The 18,328-nt window shown below is 34.2% G+C and overlaps 3 protein-coding genes, 1 non-coding gene and 1 pseudogene across 4 annotated transcripts; all 5 read right to left on the bottom strand.

Moving 5' to 3' along the window:
- Nucleotides 1-2,440: 2,440 nt before the first annotated feature.
- On the bottom strand, nucleotides 2,441-4,372 carry LOC18042368 (7-deoxyloganetin glucosyltransferase). The gene is made up of 2 exons (XM_006433900.2): nucleotides 3,809-4,372; nucleotides 2,441-3,549 (listed from the first exon to the last, which is right to left on the bottom strand). Exons 1-2 carry the CDS (start codon nucleotides 4,323-4,325, stop codon nucleotides 2,606-2,608), a joined length of 1,461 nt encoding a protein of 486 aa, XP_006433963.2. The 5' UTR covers nucleotides 4,326-4,372; the 3' UTR covers nucleotides 2,441-2,605.
- A 1,871-nt stretch (nucleotides 4,373-6,243) lies between these two features.
- On the bottom strand, nucleotides 6,244-6,350 carry LOC112098634. Its single transcript, XR_002905744.1, has one exon. It is a non-coding gene; the product is annotated as a U6 spliceosomal RNA (small nuclear RNA).
- Nucleotides 6,351-6,640: 290 nt separating this feature from the next.
- LOC18042367 (cytochrome P450 89A2) lies at nucleotides 6,641-10,422 on the bottom strand. Its single transcript, XM_006433899.2, has 3 exons — nucleotides 10,413-10,422; nucleotides 10,092-10,128; nucleotides 6,641-7,679 (listed from the first exon to the last, which is right to left on the bottom strand). The coding sequence occupies exons 1-3, from the start codon at nucleotides 10,420-10,422 to the stop codon at nucleotides 6,641-6,643; spliced, it is 1,086 nt and encodes a 361-aa protein (XP_006433962.2).
- Nucleotides 10,423-14,204: 3,782 nt separating this feature from the next.
- LOC18040881 (7-deoxyloganetin glucosyltransferase) lies at nucleotides 14,205-16,387 on the bottom strand. Its single transcript, XM_006433898.2, has 2 exons — nucleotides 15,819-16,387; nucleotides 14,205-15,336 (listed from the first exon to the last, which is right to left on the bottom strand). Exons 1-2 carry the CDS (start codon nucleotides 16,333-16,335, stop codon nucleotides 14,384-14,386), a joined length of 1,470 nt encoding a protein of 489 aa, XP_006433961.1. The 5' UTR covers nucleotides 16,336-16,387; the 3' UTR covers nucleotides 14,205-14,383.
- A 1,381-nt stretch (nucleotides 16,388-17,768) lies between these two features.
- LOC112098645 lies at nucleotides 17,769-17,877 on the bottom strand (annotated as a pseudogene).
- Between the last annotated feature and the right edge of the window lie 451 nt (nucleotides 17,878-18,328).

The raw sequence follows: 18,328 nt of genomic DNA, 5'->3' as shown, positions 1-18,328 counted from the left end.
GCTTGAACAACAGCAAAGGAGAAGTCACCATAAGAGTGCTTCTCAAGGTCTTTGCACCAAAAAAGTGAGTCTTGATGTGAAGAATCAGAATCGCTAATATCAATGTCATTGTAATTGAAATTATCCTTGTTCATACGCGCATATCACCTCACTGGTCTCCAACAAGCCATTGTTATCCTTGCCAACCAAGAAAGCATCCCTCATTTCCCTCACAACAATACCCTTTTGATTCAAACCACTAATTCTTGAATTCCTCAAATTGGTTTTTATTTTCAAGTTAAAAAGACCAAAAAAAAAATTCAAAATTTAGTAAGAAAGCAAAATAAAGTTTGCAAATTTAAAGCATAGGAAGCAAAAAGATTGAAGTTTTGATATGAAAGTGAATGAAAGGAAGTGAGTGACCGGATCAAAGAGAAGTAGCAGGCAATATAGAGAGAAATTGATTGAAAGAATCAAAGAGTTGGATCAAAGTTTTTATTCTTTTTTGTTTTTTTTTTTAAATGGTTGAGTTCAAGATTCTGATTCAAGAAAAGAGAAGGGGAAAAAGGAAAAAGGTGGGAAGAAATTAATGGATCACAGTGGGGAGAGAGAGTGTGTGTTAGTGTGAAACTTGAAGACTTCATTTTTTTTTTATTTTGTTAATTGAGAGAAAGACAAAGAGGACGAAAATGGCTGAAGGAGAAAGAGAAGAGAAAAAGAAGAAACAAAGAAAGTGTTTTTAAGAGAGAGAGAGAAGTAGAGAAGAAGAAATGGAGCGGAAATTAGAGTGAAAAAATGAAAAGCTGGCAATGTGTGTGAAATGTATTAATTAATTAATTAATTAATGATTTTGGGATTTACTATAAGGACATTGAGTTGTATAATAATATGATTTATATTTCTACGAGAATTGCTCTCAATAATTTAATTGTAATTTAGTTATCAAATGATTATTAAGATTAATTTTTAAATGAATGTAAATTACAGCTTAACCCCATGCCGCTAAATTATAGAGTTTTATGGGATTGGGATCAAAGCTAGAAGTTTTGTGCCAACTTGGAAACTTCTAAATAGATTGTTAATTTGAAAAATTTAAAACTTTTTGCGTATGAAATAGACAAAATTTCATAGGAATCCCACTAGTCCGTTAAATTAACGAGAAACTAAAAATATCAGAAAACAATCGTTGACATCTTAAAGTTGTGACATATTGGAGTTATTTAAACAAAGTTTTGACATAAAAAGAGAGAGAGAGAGACAGAGAGAGAGAATCAATTAAAAAAAATCTGAGAGGGAAAAAAGATATGCAATTAGAGCATGGATCACATCTACTAAATGAATGAAAATGGTGTAAAAAGTAAAATTAGCCTTGTCTTTGTTCTTATTCATTTGGCGCCAAGAAGCAAGGGGTGATTTGATAACTCTGTAATGTAAGAACAATTGCTAGTTCTTGTACTGTAGAATGAAGGGCATTATTATATTTTTATTGTCAAACCTAATGGCTCCCTAACGCTTATATACGTTTAGGGGTGCTATATGTCAATATATTGATACATTCTCTCTAAGTGTAGCAAGGGTAAACTTCAGGGGAGGTATCCGAAAATTACCCTCCTAATAATAACAACAACATAAGAAAGTAAATTGGGGTGCCTGATAACTAAAATTATTAATAATAAAGAAATACATGGAAATCAATTAATTAACAGCACTGATGTTTGCTCCGGGTCAAACCCCAAAATTGGCTAAAACGACGTCGTTTCGTCTATTATTTTTTTTTTGTTTTTATTCGCTATGAAACGTCGACGTTTGGCTTGGATAAATCACAAAAGCAGCAATAGAACCAAGTTGTTTCTTTGTCTTCGTTCTCGTTTCACAAACAACAATTAGATCAAACCTAAGCACAATCTCTGTCCGTTCCTTTAATTTCTTTTTATCTACATAGATTTATCATCACATCACCATTACATAACAATAGTTAATTAATATTCTCTCTTGCCCTGTAAACAAATCCTAGAGAAAATACAATTAATTATCTTTCAAAAATATTTAAATGGCCATCGATTAATTCATCATCACCCAGAACAAACTGGCTCTTCCTTTATATTTTCCAACAACGGCTTCCTTAACCTACATGAAACTAATCTATACTTGAACTCTGGCATCGGAAAGTACCCTTCATGAACACCCTCCAAGGAAAATGATGTTTCTGTTAAGAGAACAAAGAGGAAGAAGTAGTTGGATTAAGAGAACGAAGAGGAAGGAAGAAGCAGCTGGTTCTGTTTGCTGGTTTTGTTTTTTTCACTCTTTACGTTGGCAAAGGAAAATGATGTTTGTGTTATTAAGGGTTTTGCAGCAACGAAGAGGAAAGGAAGAAGCAGCTGGGTGAAGAAAACGAAGAGGAAAAGTTCTGTTTTTTCACTTTATACAAGCCAAATTGACATTGTTTCACAGCAAATTAGAATGAAAAAAATAAGTGCCGAGACGCCGTTTCAATTGTTTTGGGGTTCGACGCGGGGCTAACATCATTTTCCATTAATTCATAAAAGAATACAAGACACGAGATTAATTTATATAGTCACATCAAAGTGGAAAATTAAGCCCACCAAAAAAAAAAGAAAGAAAACAATTAATTCGTAGGAGAAAGAAGCACGTGTGTAATCAACTTTTCAAGGTTGACGTATGACGATCCAACTGGACCGGTAGCTGCCTCTTTTGCCTTCTTCTTCAATTCCAAAGCTTTCAGTTTCATCTCTTGGCCTTTCTCTCCTACCATTAGGTCTCTGACAAGTACTTCAACTTCCTCTCTCTTAACATTACTATCAATCTCCATCCCAATACCCCATTCTCTGCAACTGTATCGACAATTTGTCTGTTGCTCCGCAAAAAATGGCCAGCAAATCAATGGAACGCCGCCACATATACTTTCCAGCGTTGAATTCCACCCACTGTGCGTTAAGAATCCTCCAATGGCAGGGTGGTTTAAAACTTGTTCTTGAGGACACCAACTTGCCAAGAGGCTACGTTCTTTGGTCTCCGTCACAAACTCGGGTGGCAAAATCGCCGAGTCACCGACAACAAGATCAGGCCTAATGACCCACATAAACGTTTGCTTGCTGTTTGCCAAACCCCAAGCAAACTCAATGAGTTGATTTGCCGTCATGACAGTGATGCTACCAAAATTCACGTAAACCACTGAGTTGGGTTCTTTTGTGTCCAGCCAATCCATGCACTCTGTTTCTTCTTTCCACAAATTGGATCCAATCCGCATGATCGAATCATTCTCTGGGATCTGATTCAGCTGAAATTGCAAGTGTCCAATGGAATATACAGGTGGCAGTAACAGTGATGTAAGTGCATCCAAAGCTTCTTGCTCTAACTCATGGTACGTGTTCAAAATAATTGCACTAGCCCTTTTGGATCTTTCAGTCTCGGAGAGAATGAAATTTAACACAATATCATCAGGATTAGTGGTTCTGATAAAGCTCGGGATGTCACTCAAACGGATACCCTTCATGCCTGGTATCCAATCTATAACAGTATTCAAGTACCCATTTGTTAAGTAACTTTCATCTGCAAATCAAATTAACAAAAATATCAGTATCTAGCCTCGATATTTCACATATTTTGTAAATAACACTGTCACCTTTAGTATTTGAACTCTAGTGACTGACTAAATGAAATTGACAGCTCACATATAATCAGAAAGATAGATGTAAATTTGCTGCTGCGACTTTTAGCTCAAATCTGTTGTAAAATAGGAGCTCTGCCTGCTAGGAAAAATCAAACCGTACTTCCAAAACAGAACCTGATACTTGGAAAATTAAAGTACCTTTGAGTGGGGTATAGCCCTTGTCAATGAGTTGGCGAACGTGGAGGTAAGCTAAGAAGCCACAAGCACTAATAGTCCAGAAAAGCACTTCCGGGACACCCAACTCTTCAGCTGCATCAACGGTGAAGCTCATGATTCCGTCAGAAACTATGCAACTGACCGGCGGAACATTAGAGGAGGGATCATTCAGCTTATGAAGAAGCTCTTTAAAAGGAGCTAAGCAAGTTCTTGTGGTTGAGTAACATAGAGATGGTATGTCTTGTGTGGCATCGACATCCGTCGGCGGCAAGCCGTCGGGTATCGTTTCGAATCGAAACGAAGGGAAGCCATTGAGAGAGTCAGGGCCTCGAGATTTAAGCAAACGTTTGTGATTAAACTCTGTGTTAACAAAGGTGATGTGAAAGCCTTTGTGGTGAAGGATTTTAGCTAGTTTTAGCATTGGGTTTATGTGGCCTTGTGCTGGGTACGGTATGAAAACAGCATGAGGCGTTTCTATGGCGGCGGCAAGGGAGCCCATTGCTCTCTAGCTGCTCTTGTAATAAAACTAAATGATAATTTGTGAGAGATTGGATGCTCCCGCTTTTATAGACGCCAAAACATACCGGTGTCAATTATTATTAATTTTTTCGGCTTTGTCAATGTGAAAGCCTAAAAGTCAAATAAATACTAAACTGAAAATTGCACGGCTAAAATGATGGAACTTATGGCCCAAAAGTCAAATAAATACTAAACTGAAAATTGCAATTGCACGGCTAAAATGATGGAACTTCCGGTGTGTTTACTTTATGGATTGAAAATGGTGTGTTTACTTTATGGATTGAAAATGAAGTGGTTCCGGTGTGTTTACTTTATGGATTGAAAATGAAGTGGAATGGAAATGGCTGAGAATAAGAATGAGTTGGAGTGAGAATGAGATTTCAGTGTTTACTTAAAAAAAATAAATGAGAATAGGAATGTGTTGGAATGTCATTAATGTGTTTATTTGGTGAAATAAATGGGAATGAAGAATAAGAATGAAAATTAATTTACCAAAATACTCATAATATTAATAATTAATAAAAATAATTAACTTATCATTATTAACAATATTATCATTATTGTTGTTGTTATTACTATTATTATTAATTATTGTTAATATTATTTTTATTAATATTATCATTATTAACATTTATTATTATTATTTTAATTAATATCATTTTTATATCTAGATATTGAAAATTACATTATTATTGTTATTAAATTTCATTAACTTTATTATTTTAGTTATTATTAATTATTATTATTATTTTTTATTAATAATAATAATAAAAACAATAATGATAATATTGTTAATAATGATAAATAAATTATTTTTATTAATTATTATTTTTATCATTATTTTTATTGTTAATAATGATAATATTAATAAAAATAATAATAATTAATAATAACTAAAATAATAAAGTTAATAACATTTAATAATAATAATTATTATTATTATTAATGGTATTTAAAATAATAAAATTAATTGTGATTTGCATAAGGGTAATTTGGAAAATATGAAAAAAATAGAGGGATACAAAAGTAAACATATATTTCATTCTCATTCTCATTCCCTCATTTTCATTGCCAACCCCTCATGAGAATGATATTCTCATTCCTTATTTTCAAATTGCGTGGAACCTACACATTTTATTTCTATTCCTAAATTACATTTTGCCAAGTAAACATGAGTTTGATTCTTATTCTTTCATTGGCATTCCTTATTCCATGAAGTAAACACACCATTATTATTATATATTATCATGTATGGTACTTCAATTTTATAGTTACCATCACTAACACATGTATAGCTTCTATTGATTTTAGACAAACACTAACATACATGTAATGTATGTTACTCCACTCACTGTTCATGTGAGTGGTTGTAACATACATTAAATGTATATTAGAGGGATCCTTGATTTTAATTCTGTGTTACTAATCATAATTATTGAGTTGACGTAAGGTACAATGTAACTTAACAATTTCCTAAAACAATTTATAAGAGAGCTATAGACGACACTGCTCGAAAGACCGGTAAAATTACTTATAAATTTAAACTAGGCTGCCTAATCTTTTGAATTCATTTACTCACGTGACGTTTTTTCTTGTTTACATCAAAGATGAACTTCGACACTAAACCGTAAAGCCAAAATAACAGATATATTATATGCTGTAGGTTTCCAGGATATATCTTCATATATTAATATTATAGAGGGTTCGTCTTTGAGTTGCTGACTGAGAATTTTTGTATGATGCTCTATGGATTTTTATAATATTAATAGTGGAAATTGTTGTACACTCTTAAATTTAAATTTAAGTATTTTAATTTCAACTATTTGTTTAATATAATTTAATAGAATGATAAATAAATAATTTATTAATTAAAAGATAACTGATAATATTCAAGTTGGAGATAAATAGACCATCTCTTGATTTGTGCGTGTCATCCTTGCGTAGGGGCCATGCTAATTTTCTCTATCCCGTTCCATTTTTATCGGATGTCTACGAATAGGTAAACATATTTTTTTTTTAATTTTAAACAAATGGGAAAAGAGAAGGGAAATTTACACAAATAACCAAAAAAAATTTGTTATTTTCACAACTAACCCCTCAACTTTTTTCCTATCAACATTAGCCAATAATCATCCCTAGTGCCGAAAATGCCCCTCCCATAACATTATCTTTTCGTCCTCTCCTTCCTCTCTCTCTCTCTCTCTCTCTCTCACCGCCGAATTCACTGCAAGATCTACTTGATGCGTTATCAAGATCATCATTTGTATATGCATCTGACTCTGGCGTTGTTTTATTTTAGATTTTTTTACCAAATAATTGTAGAGTGATTTGAGCATGATTTGCTGCAGCTGCTGCTTGCAGAAGCCAAGTAAACTCTTGCTTCTCAGTCAAATCAACCTCATCACCATCCATAGCCTTCCACTCAAAATTCCAAACCAAATTAGCCACAAAATACTCCAAATAAAGCATAGCCAAACCAAAACCGGGACAGATCCTCCTGCCAGCTCCAAATGGCATCATCTTAATTTCCCTACCCCCCGTTATGTCAAAATCTTGATCATGATCATTCAAAAACCTCTCGAGCTTAAACGCCATCGGATCCTCCCAAACTTTCGGATCCCAACCCATGTCGGCCACCATGAAATTCACACTCCCATCCTTTGGTATCACGTACTTATCATCAAGCACGAAATCCTCTGTCACGGCATGTGGCAACACGAAATGCCCAGGCGGGTGCCTCCTCAGTCCCTCTAAAATCACTGCTTTCAGATACGGCATCTCCTGCAACTCCTCATTTTTCACCTCTTCATTTTCACCAACAACTCCTCTGATTTCCGTATAAACCTTCTCTTGAACGTGCGGGTGCTTCACCAGATTGCCCATGATCCACTGTAGCGCCGTGGAGGTACTTTCAGTGCCCGCGCTGAGAAATTCTGAACACAAACTCACAATTTCCTCTTCGCTAAGCTTTCTTTTCTCTTCATGAAGCTGCAAATCTAACAGAGTATCCACATACGATAACACATACTCCTCCTTGTTGACACTGAGGCTCTCTTCTTCTTTCATCTTCTTTCTTGCTCTTATCAAAGTAACCAATACGTTTTCTTGATCTCTACGCACCTGCAAGAACTGTATCCACTTCTTAAAAAAAATAATTTTTGTTAATCTTGGCCAGAAATTCAGTATATTGAACTTGCCAACAGCCAACAGCAGTCTGCGCTGAACGTTCTCAATTTTTTTTATTTGGGATTCATCAAGCTTGTCTCCGAAACACATGAGCACCAACAAGCAAAACATGGCGTATAGAAAATGATCAAGAAGACGAACGGGGACAGGCGGTCCACATTGAAATTAGTTTCAATCTCACATTCACCAGCTAGAAGGGGACGAAGAAGTAGAGGTGCCATGCAAGCCGCCACTGTTGAAGTGCTTATTCGATTTTGATTTTTAGAAGAAGCAACAGCTTGCATTATCATAAATAGGTGCGACAGGCAGCCTGTCGCACCTACTCTTGGTGCGACAGGTGCCTGTCGCACCTATTCTTGGTGCAACAGGTGCCTGTCGCACCTACTCTTGGTGCGACAGGCAGCCTGTCGCACGAAATCTTGGTGCGACAGGCAGCCTGTCGCACCTGTTTGCAATCGCACTGAATCAAGTTCGCAAGTTAAGAAAATATCTCTTACTGCTCGGTGATACGTATTAGTGTTGGATCTGGATGGATTATGCTGTATTTGATCGGAGTTCATTTTTACCGTTCGCCGTTGCCGTTGCCGTTTGTCGTCGCTGATGATAATTCAAGAGTGCAAGACTATGTTTCGTTTGATCAGGGGGGAGAAGAAAAGTTGCTTTTGGTTTGTAAACAAGGGTAATTTGGGAAGAAAATATTGTGTTTGGCTAATGTTGATAGAAAAAAGTTTGAATGGCTCATTGTAAAAATTACAAAAATTTTTAGGTTATTTTTGTACATTTCCCAAAAGAGAAACTAATGATAATAAGAGGTGAGCCCTTGACAGATTACCAAGGTCCGATGTGAGCCGTTGGTGGATTGCCAAGATCCATGGTTGTCTGCTATGTTAATTTTTCACTACGAGAACTCTGTATTATGACAGCATGTGAAAAATGTCGCAAAAGTCCTTTAGCCTCGTTTTTTAAAATATTGTTACACCCAATCCTTTTGAAGCTTATAAATCTTGTAAAACACATGTAAAATCAAAATTTCTTTTACTTGGTTAATCAATGTTAATGTTGTTGTGGTTTATAATTTTCTATGCTTGCGAATATAAATATTATTAATATAAAGAAACTTCACTAATTACATCTAGTCAATATCTAACAATGTATCAAAATAATGTGCGAGTAAATTACATAAACTTAGCAACTCAGATAGAAAATAGCAAAGTTCTATGATAATGACATTGATGCAAAATATCTTTTACTCTTTGGAATCCAATCCATCGTACCTCTTCCATTGCTAGAATAGATCACTTATTGTGCAAACTTAAAATAGGTCTCTTGTTATTGTGCAACCATGAGATGTGCCTAATTGCCGCTTAATTGTAACCTTTAACTTTTAAAAACCACTTTATATTTTAATATAGCATCCTTATCTAAAAGAAGATGCGCACATGAGCTTTTGTATTGAAGCATAATTACTTAATGTGTCAATAATTTAATTTCAAATAGAAGAAATTGTTAAAAGTTCAATTTCAAATAAAAAAAACCTTGAGATATTGTATTTTATCATGTCTCTTTTTTTATTTTTAAGTTTAAATTACCCTTTGATTTGGTTTGTTAATTGGCTATACTATTTTTAACATAATTAATTTTTTTTTGTTAATTAATAGAGATAGTGTGCACAATTGATTAGATCCAATGATATATATTTCTTATATTATGAATGTTGTAAAAAAATTACAACATCATAAAGGGACATATCTATTAGTTTGTGAATTTTTTAAGTATCTATTAATTTGTGAATAGAGCATATATCGCTATGATACTTGTGAGGTAAAAATTTAGGTTGTGTAAGTAGACTTCACGTCATATGACACAGTCAGTTACTAAAAGAAAGTTAAATGTAAATAAATCTATATTTAATGGGACATAACTGTAAAAAGGAAAGAGCTCATAACCAATGCTTGTGAACAAGTCTCCTCCATCGACGGGGCACCTTCTGTTACTAGCTCCCTCAGGTCCAGTTTCCATCTGCAACTAACTTTGCTTAGGTGAGAAGAGAGACGCCGAGAAAACTCAATTTCTTATCCAATAGTAAAAACCCGACTGAAAAGAGAAAAGAAGACCGAACTAAAACTTTTGACGATTGAACTGCACGCCCTTCTACACCCAAATTAGAACTGGATTTGGATGTTTTTGGATCCTACTTGGAGTCGGCTTCGAATCAGTACTCCTTTTTTCGGTATATTTATTACTCACCCCAGCTGTCCAATCATTTGCCTTCCACACGTTACAAGCGCCGGTGCATAAGTCATGAAACAGAACAGAATTGTTCTTTCCAGACAGCCAGGATCTCTCACTAGTGGGCTCCACAAAAGCAATTTGATTTAAATTTTCCCAAAAAGCATATCCGAACATCAAGGTTATTGATCTATCAAACAACGATAACCGACATAAAGGTAGACGGAAATTTAAAATTTGGGTAATTTTTACTTTCCTCCTCTAAGCTTTGGGTTTTTTATACTTAGATGGTCAAGATTCATTTATTAGTAAAGACTTCCCTACCGTCAGTTAATTTTGTAGTTGACTGTTAATTGAATTAAAAAATACTGAAATACCCCCAATTGGATATTATGATTAAATGAGTTTGACTTTAGTATCGACCAAAGAAATAATTGAAGATGCAAATTGGTTAGTTTGATGTGCATGGCTATTCACAAAGTGAAATTGCAGCGTCTCAGCTGCATTGTGAGAGTTGTTTTCAAATCCCATTTCTTTGTATTTGTTCATTGCCACGACTTTTTTTTTTCCGCAGCTCACTCACATGATCACCATAATTTTGATGACTACTCAAACGCGTTTCCGCAATAACTAACGAATAAGCAAAAGATACTGATGACCATAATCATGTAATTGAATACAAGGCTTTACAATAGATTATACCACCAATATGTGTCTTTTGAATACATCTGCTTTAACAATATATGAGTGAATTGAGGCATATCTTTCTTTCACAATGTAAACTTGCCAAAATACATGTAGTCTGCTGGTGAAATAATTTTATAAAACAAAGGCTTGACTTGATGTGTATATATGTTATAGATATTAGAAATTTTTATTTTCTACATATCATTATATATCCAGTTCATCATCCGGGTCCTCATCTGAATCTGGCATCTCATCATCCGAATCACGAAAATATATTATCTGACTTTTGCCACTGTCCTCATCAGGTTGCAATTTGTCAGTTGAGACAAGTGCTTCCTCTTTGTTCTCACCGAGAGATCTTCGACCATCATAAATTTGTATAGGTTTACAATTTCTTGAAGCATTAATATTGTAGAAAATAAAAATTTCTAATATACTATTTGATAGGTTGAAGTGCGCTGAGCAAGAACTGGCCAAGAAAAGGGGAAAGAATATTGATGTGAATGATCAAGTTGAGAATGATTTAAAGCACGCTACAGATGAATTATACAAGATCCCAGAGCATCTTAAGGTGACTGGGATTTTTTTGTGCACACATCTATCTATTATTTCAAAGCGCTTTAGTGATGCCTACTAGTGTGTTTTATTTAGTCATTGAAAAAAGAAAAAGGTGTCCTCGTAAAATTCTAATTTTCTTGTTCTTTGCATTCTTTATGAGTGGTTGTGTTGGTAGTTCTACACCATTCTGTTTCAGTTCTACACGCAAGAATATTATTCTTGTGCCTTAAATTTCATACTTCTTGTTTTTATCAGGTAAAGAAAAGAAACTCAGAAGAAAGCTCTACGCAGTGGACTACAGGGATGGCTAAGGTTCAGCTCCCGATTGAGTATGTTGGGCTCTCTCTCTCTCTCTCTCTCTCTCTCTCTCTTAGAGAATTTGTATTTTGCTACTGCATTTGAAAGTTGTAAATTTCCTTCAACTGAGGAAAATTTGGCCTCAAGGTTGTGTTTTGACTGGCTGGCTTTGGGTCACTCCCATGGTGATAGGACATTATGCTTTGAATTTCATTGTCGGATAAAATGACGTAGGGACCTGAGACTTCATTAAATAAACGTCTGGACTTAGACTTACAGTTAATGGTTTCCTAGTTTCAAAGAAAAGAGAAAAAGTTTTAAGCTTTGATTTTTTTACACTTTTTTATTTATATGAATGATCACAAGCCGCGATTTTTTCACAATGATTTGACAATTCACTGGGCACATGTCAATCAAAATGTGTAAAAGTTATGCTTATCAAATTAAATTACTAAATTGCCTATAACTAACCATATGAGATTTACCGTTTGTATTCCGTAAGGGGATTTTTACTAATAAATTAATCTTAGCCATCTAAATACAAAAGATCCAAAGCTCAAGGAAGGAAAGTAAAAATTACCCTTTAAAATTTCTAATCCTCGTATGAATTGGTCAATACAAGCATGATCACCCACGTAAATTGCATTGATGAATATTCAAATCATATAATCTTGAGTGATCTTCAAATATTTGGACATTCGAGTTTTGACTTTCAACTAAGTTATTATCAATTTTACTATTAATTAATCTCTAAAAAAAGAATAACTTTGAAATTGATGCAGAGCAAGAAATTGAAGAAATCCTAATTATATTTAAATGTATAATATTTAGAAATATTTTAATTAATTTGTATTCTAGTTTAATTTGGTTTCCTATTTAGAGTCTTATTGTTTAGGTATTGCTTATTTGGGTAATATTCCTAATTTAGGCATAAGTCTTATTAAAATAGGTTTTCTAATCATATTAGGATAAGTCTTACTTAGTATAAATAAATGTCTTTTGTAACTTTTACAAGCAGAGAATTTTGAGTTTAATAATATTTCAATTTTCAAATCTCTTTGTGAGTATTTGAACAGTTAACTCTCGGCATTCTACGGAATCAACGAGTCTTAATCCCTAAATTCACGGTATTCTTTTGAATCAACGTGAGTTCAGTTGTTCTTTTATTCCGGCATTCTCTAGAATCAACGGAATATTTTGAACTTTAAACTTCTGCTGCATCAGTTTGGTATCAGAGCCAAAACCTGGTCTCACCAATCTAACTCCATCTACCACCAAACCTTTTCTTTTTTCCTTTTTTGTTTTTTTCCGTTTAGTTTTTTAAAAAAAAAAACCCAAACAACACCAAAAAAGCATAGGAAAAAAAAAGAAAAAAATTATATCATGAAATCACAACATCGACGTGAAGATTTCATCTTGAGAGACGTTTTAGTTAAGATGTTGAGGATTTTGCGTTCAATTTCTCAAGATTTAGAGAAAATTCGAGATAGAAAATCTTTACACATAAAGCATGCATATGGATTTGATGAAGTTGTTCACGGTGATGTTTGTTATGAAGATAATGAGGAAAATTGTAACTTTGTTCCTTTCGACAATATTATTCCTTCCGAGGAGAATATTAATTGGTCATTCATGTCTACAACAAATCCTCAACACAAAGACAATATTGATTTGGATCAATCGCCGAAATTTGATGAGAATCTTGATATTGTGGGACGAGAAGGGGTAATTGTTCATCCATCTTTTGATCTTATGGAGGAGAGAGAGATAGTTGTTGATACAATCTCTTATTGTTCTCTTGATTTGCCGAAAGAAGACAAAAAGAGTTGTGATATTTTTCAACAGTTAATGGATTATGAAAAGAAATCGTTTTTCCTCAACTATGTTGAAGTTCGACACGAACAATACGAGAAGACATTATTGGAGAAGTTGTTGATAGAAGAATTTATTTTACGCCATTGGAGTGATTGGATGGACGTTATTACAAAAGTTGGAAAATTTAAAGTTCATCGTCTATGTCAAAGCTCTGTTTTAAAAATTAATCATTATGCACATGAAGATGTTCTTGAAGACTACAACATACAAAATTCGAGGACAAATTTTCTCCAACCTGGCGGGAATGATGCAGAGCAAGAAATTGAAGAAATCCTAATTATATTTAAATGTATAATATTTAGAAATATTTTAATTAATTTGTATTCTAGTTTAATTTGGTTTCCTATTTAGAGTCTTATTGTTTAGGTATTACTTATTTGGGTAATATTCCTAATTTAGGCATAAGTCTTATTAAAATAGGTTTTCTAATCATATTAGGATAAGTCTTACTTAGTATAAATAAGTGTCATTTGTAACTTTTACAAGCAGAGAATTTTGAGTTTAATAATATTTCAATTTTCAAATCTCTTTTTGAGTATTTGAACAGTTAACTCTCGGCATTCTACGGAATCAACGAGTCTTAACTCCTAAATTCGCGGTATTCTTTTGAATCAACGTGAATTTAGTTGTTCTTTTGTTCCGGTATTCTCTAGAATCAACGGAATATTTTGAACATTAAACTTCCGCTGCATCAGAAATGATTCTTGAAAAGGGCAAAAAAAAATTCCCATGAGTCAAAATGTGAGCTGTGGAAGACGATACATGTCAACTATTGAGATATTTGTAACTTTGTATGAGCAGTGTGGATTGGACCGCGGGAGTCGCAATTTAATTAACTGTTATTTATTTATCAAATGACAAATCATTGAAGATTTGAATTATCTCTCAGCTTAAACTATCTATAATTTATTCTTCTTCTAAATAAAGAACGGTAGAGGTGTGCAGTAATTATTATCATAATAATATAAATTGGGGTGACTGATAACTAAAATTATTAATAATAAAGAAATACATGGAAACCAATTAATTAATACAAGAGTACAAGACACGAGATTAATTTATATAATCACATCAAAGTGAAAAATTAAGCCCCCCAAACAATTAATTCGTGGCCAATGCTACGTTACAATTAATGTAACGTACGTCTACACACAGTAATAGTGATGAATCCCACTAATAAGTGTTATTGTTGTGTGTGCGTGTACGTTACGTTGATCGTATCGTAGGAGAAAGAAGCACGTGTGTAATCAACTTTTCAAGGTTGACGTATGACGATCCAACTGGACCGGTAGCTGCCTCTTTTGCCTTCTTCTTCAATTCCAAAGCTTTCAGTTTCATCTCTTGGCCTTTCTCTCCTACCATTAGGTCTCTGACAAGTACTTCAACTTCCTCTCTCTTAACATTACTATCAATCTCCATCCCAATACCCCATTCTCTGCAACTGTATCGACAATTTGTCTGTTGCTCCGCAAAAAATGGCCAGCAAATCAATGGAACGCCGCCACATATACTTTCCAGCGTTGAATTCCACCCACTGTGCGTTAAGAATCCTCCAATGGCAGGGTGGTTTAAAACTTGTTCTTGAGGACACCAACTTGCCAAGAGGCTACGTTCTTTGGTCTCCGTCACAAACTCGGGTGGCAAAATCGCCGAGTCACCGACAACAAGATCAGGCCTAATGACCCACATAAACGTTTGCTTGCTGTTTGCCAAACCCCAAGCAAACTCAATGAGTTGATTTGCCGTCATGACAGTGATGCTACCAAAATTCACGTAAACCACTGAGTTGGGTTCTTTTGTGTCCAGCCAATCAATGCACTCTGTTTCTTCTTTCCACAAATTGGATCCAATCCGCATGATCGAATCATTCTCTGGGATCTGATTCAGCTGAAATTGCAAGTGACCAATGGAATATACAGGTGGCAGTAACAGTGATGTAAGTGCATCCAAAGCTTCTTGCTCTAACTCACGGTACGTGTTCAAAATAATTGCACTAGCCCTTTTGGATCTTTCAGTCTCGGAGATAACGAAATTTAACATAATATCATCAGGATTAGTTGTTCTGATAAAGCTCGGGATGTCACTCAAACGGATACCCTTCATGCCTGGTATCCAATCTATAACAGTATTCAAGTACCCATTTGTGAAGTAACTTTCATCTGCAAATCAAATTAACAAAAAGATCAGTATCTAGCCTCAATATTTCACATATTTTGTAACGAATAAAATCCTCTCCTGATCTGATCTGCTGATTTGAGCTATACTGATCTTTTAAAGGTCTTATGTCATACGTCTTTTAATAGTAGTATATGGATAATATTTTATTATTTTATTTATTAACAATCAATCAATAATTAATTGATTTATTCAAAATATGATTAGATCAGGAGAGAATCCTGATCTATTTTAAAAATGGTAGAGAGTTAAGCCCAAATATATTTTTTAACACCGTCACTTTTAGTATTTGAATTCTAGTGACCGACTAAATGAAATTGACAGCTCACATATAATTAGAAAGATAGATGTAAATTTGCTGCTGCGACTTTTAGCTCAAATCTGTTGTAAAATAGGAGATCTGCCTGCTAGGAAAAATCAAACCGTACTTCCAAAACAGAACCTGATACTCGGAAAATTAAAGTACCTTTGAGTGGTGTATAGCCCTTGTCAATGAGTTGGCGAAAGTGAAGGTAAGCTAAGAAGCCACAAGCACTAGTAGTCCAGAAAAGCACTTCCGGGACACCCAACTCTTCAGCTGCATCAACGGTGAAGCTCATGACTCCGTCAGAAACTATGCAAGTGACCGGCGGAACATTAGAGGAGGGATCATTCAGCTTATGAAGAAGCTCTTTAAAAGGAGCTAAGCAAGTTCTTGTGGTTGAGTAACATAGAGATGGTATGTCTTGTGTGGCATCGACATCCGTCGGCGGCAAGCCGTCGGGTATCGTTTCGAATCGAAACGAAGGGAGGCCATTGAGAGAGTCAGGGCCTCGAGATTTAAGCAAACGTTTGTGATTAAACTCTGTGTTAACAAAGGTGATGTGAAAGCCTTTGTGGTGAAGGATTTTAGCTAGTTTTAGCATTGGGTTTATGTGGCCTTGTGCTGGGTATGGTATGCAAACAGCATGAGGCATTTCTATGGCGGCGGCAACGGAGCCCATTGCTCTTTTAGCTGCTCTTGTAATAAAACTAAATGGTAATTTGTGAGAGATTGCATGCTCCCCGCTTTTATAGCCCGCCAAAACATGCCGGTGTCAATTATTATTTTTTTTTCGGCTTTGTCAATGTGAAAGCCTAAAAGTCAAATGAATACTAAACTGAAAATTGCACGGCGAAAATTATGGAACTTATTATTATATGTTATCATATATGGTACGTCAATTTTACAGTTACCATCACTAACACATGTATAGCTTAGGTACAATGTACCGTAACAATTTCCTAAAACAATTTATAAGAGAGCTGTAGGCCAACACTGCTCGAAAGACCGCTAAAATTATATATAAATTTAAACTAGGCTGCCGCCTAATCTTTTGAATTCATTTACTCACGCGACTTTTTTTTTCTTGTTTTCAGCAAAGATGAACTTGTACACTAAACCGTAAAGTCAAAATAACAGATATATTATATGCTGTAGGTTTCCAGGATATATCTTCATATATTAATTTTATAGAGGGTTCGTCTTTGAGTTGCCGACTGAGAATTTTTGTATGATGCTGTATGGATTTTTATAATATTAATTGTGGAAATTGTTGTACACTCTTAAATTTAAATTCAAGTATTTTAATTTTAACTATTTATTTAATATAATTTAATATAATAATAAACAAATAATTAGTTAATTAAAAGATAGTTTATAATATTCAAGTTGTTGATAAATAGACCTTTTTTTTTATTTGTGCGTGTCATTCTTGCGTAGAGGCAGGGGCGGGCCCCTTGAAAGTTCAGCCCCCTATAATTTTAAAAAAAATTAAATTCATCTTGGACATGCAACTTCAAGAATTAAGCAATCGTTTCAATGAAACCAATATTGAGTTGTTTTTTTGTGTGGCATGTCTATATTCCAATGACTCATTTGCAACTTTTGATAAACAGAAGCTACTTCGCTTTACTGAGTTTTATTCAAATGATTTTTCTCTAATAGATCTTGTGGCAGTTGAAACGCAACTTGATATTTATTTTATGGATGTAGATTCTGACAACAAGTTTTTAGGATTGAAATGGATTGGTGAGTTAGCAAGAAAAATTGGTTGAGACTAAAAATGATCAATTATATTCAGTAGTTTATTTATTGGTGACATTAGCATTGATTTTATCAGTTGCCATAGCTATAATAGAAAGGGCATTTTCGACTATGCATTTTGTGAAAAATCGTCTACGAAATCGAATAGGAGATCAATGGTTGAATGATAGTCTTGTTGTATTCATGGAAAATGATGTATTTTGTAGTCTTGACAATAAGGTTATTCTTCAACGTTTTCAACATATGAAATATCGCCGAGTACAGTTATAAGTGTGTTGAATTAAATACTTTAATGAATTTTTATTTTGATATATGTTATTTATTGACTACTTTCTTGAGTTAAATTAATATGTGAATTTAGCCCCCCTACAAATAATTTCTGGCACCGCCACTGCGTAGGGGCCATGCTAATTTTCTCTGTCCCGTTCCAATTTTATCGGATGTCTAGGAATAGGTAAACAGATTTTTTTTTTTTTTAATTTTAAACAAATCGGAAAAGAGAAACTAATGATAATAAGAGGTGAGCCCTTGACAGATTACCAAGGTCCGATGTGAGCCGTTGGTGGATTGCCAAGATCCGTGGTTGTTTGCTATGTTAATTTTTCACTACGAGAACTCTGTATTATGACAGCATATGACAAATGCTGCAAAAGTCCTTTAGCCTCGTTTTTTAAAATATTGTTACACCCGATCCTTTTGAAGCTTATAAATATTGTAAAACACGTGTAAAATCAAATTTTCTTTTGCTTGGTTAATCAAAGTTATTGTTGTTGTGGTTTATAATTTTCTATGCTTGCCTTTAAAAGTTTTAATTTCTTTAACCAAACTGTGTACATCCACTTTTTATTAGTAACTTTTCATTAAGAGTTGGACTATTGGCATTCTTCTGAACTCCTCATAAAATTTCCTTT

Source organism: Citrus clementina, unplaced genomic scaffold, assembly GCF_000493195.1.
Source record: "Citrus clementina cultivar Clemenules unplaced genomic scaffold, Citrus_clementina_v1.0 scaffold_5, whole genome shotgun sequence".
Classification (NCBI taxonomy): domain Eukaryota; kingdom Viridiplantae; phylum Streptophyta; class Magnoliopsida; order Sapindales; family Rutaceae; genus Citrus; species Citrus x clementina.
Note: the sequence above shows the minus strand (reverse complement) of the source record. Positions and strands in the feature narration are given on the sequence as shown.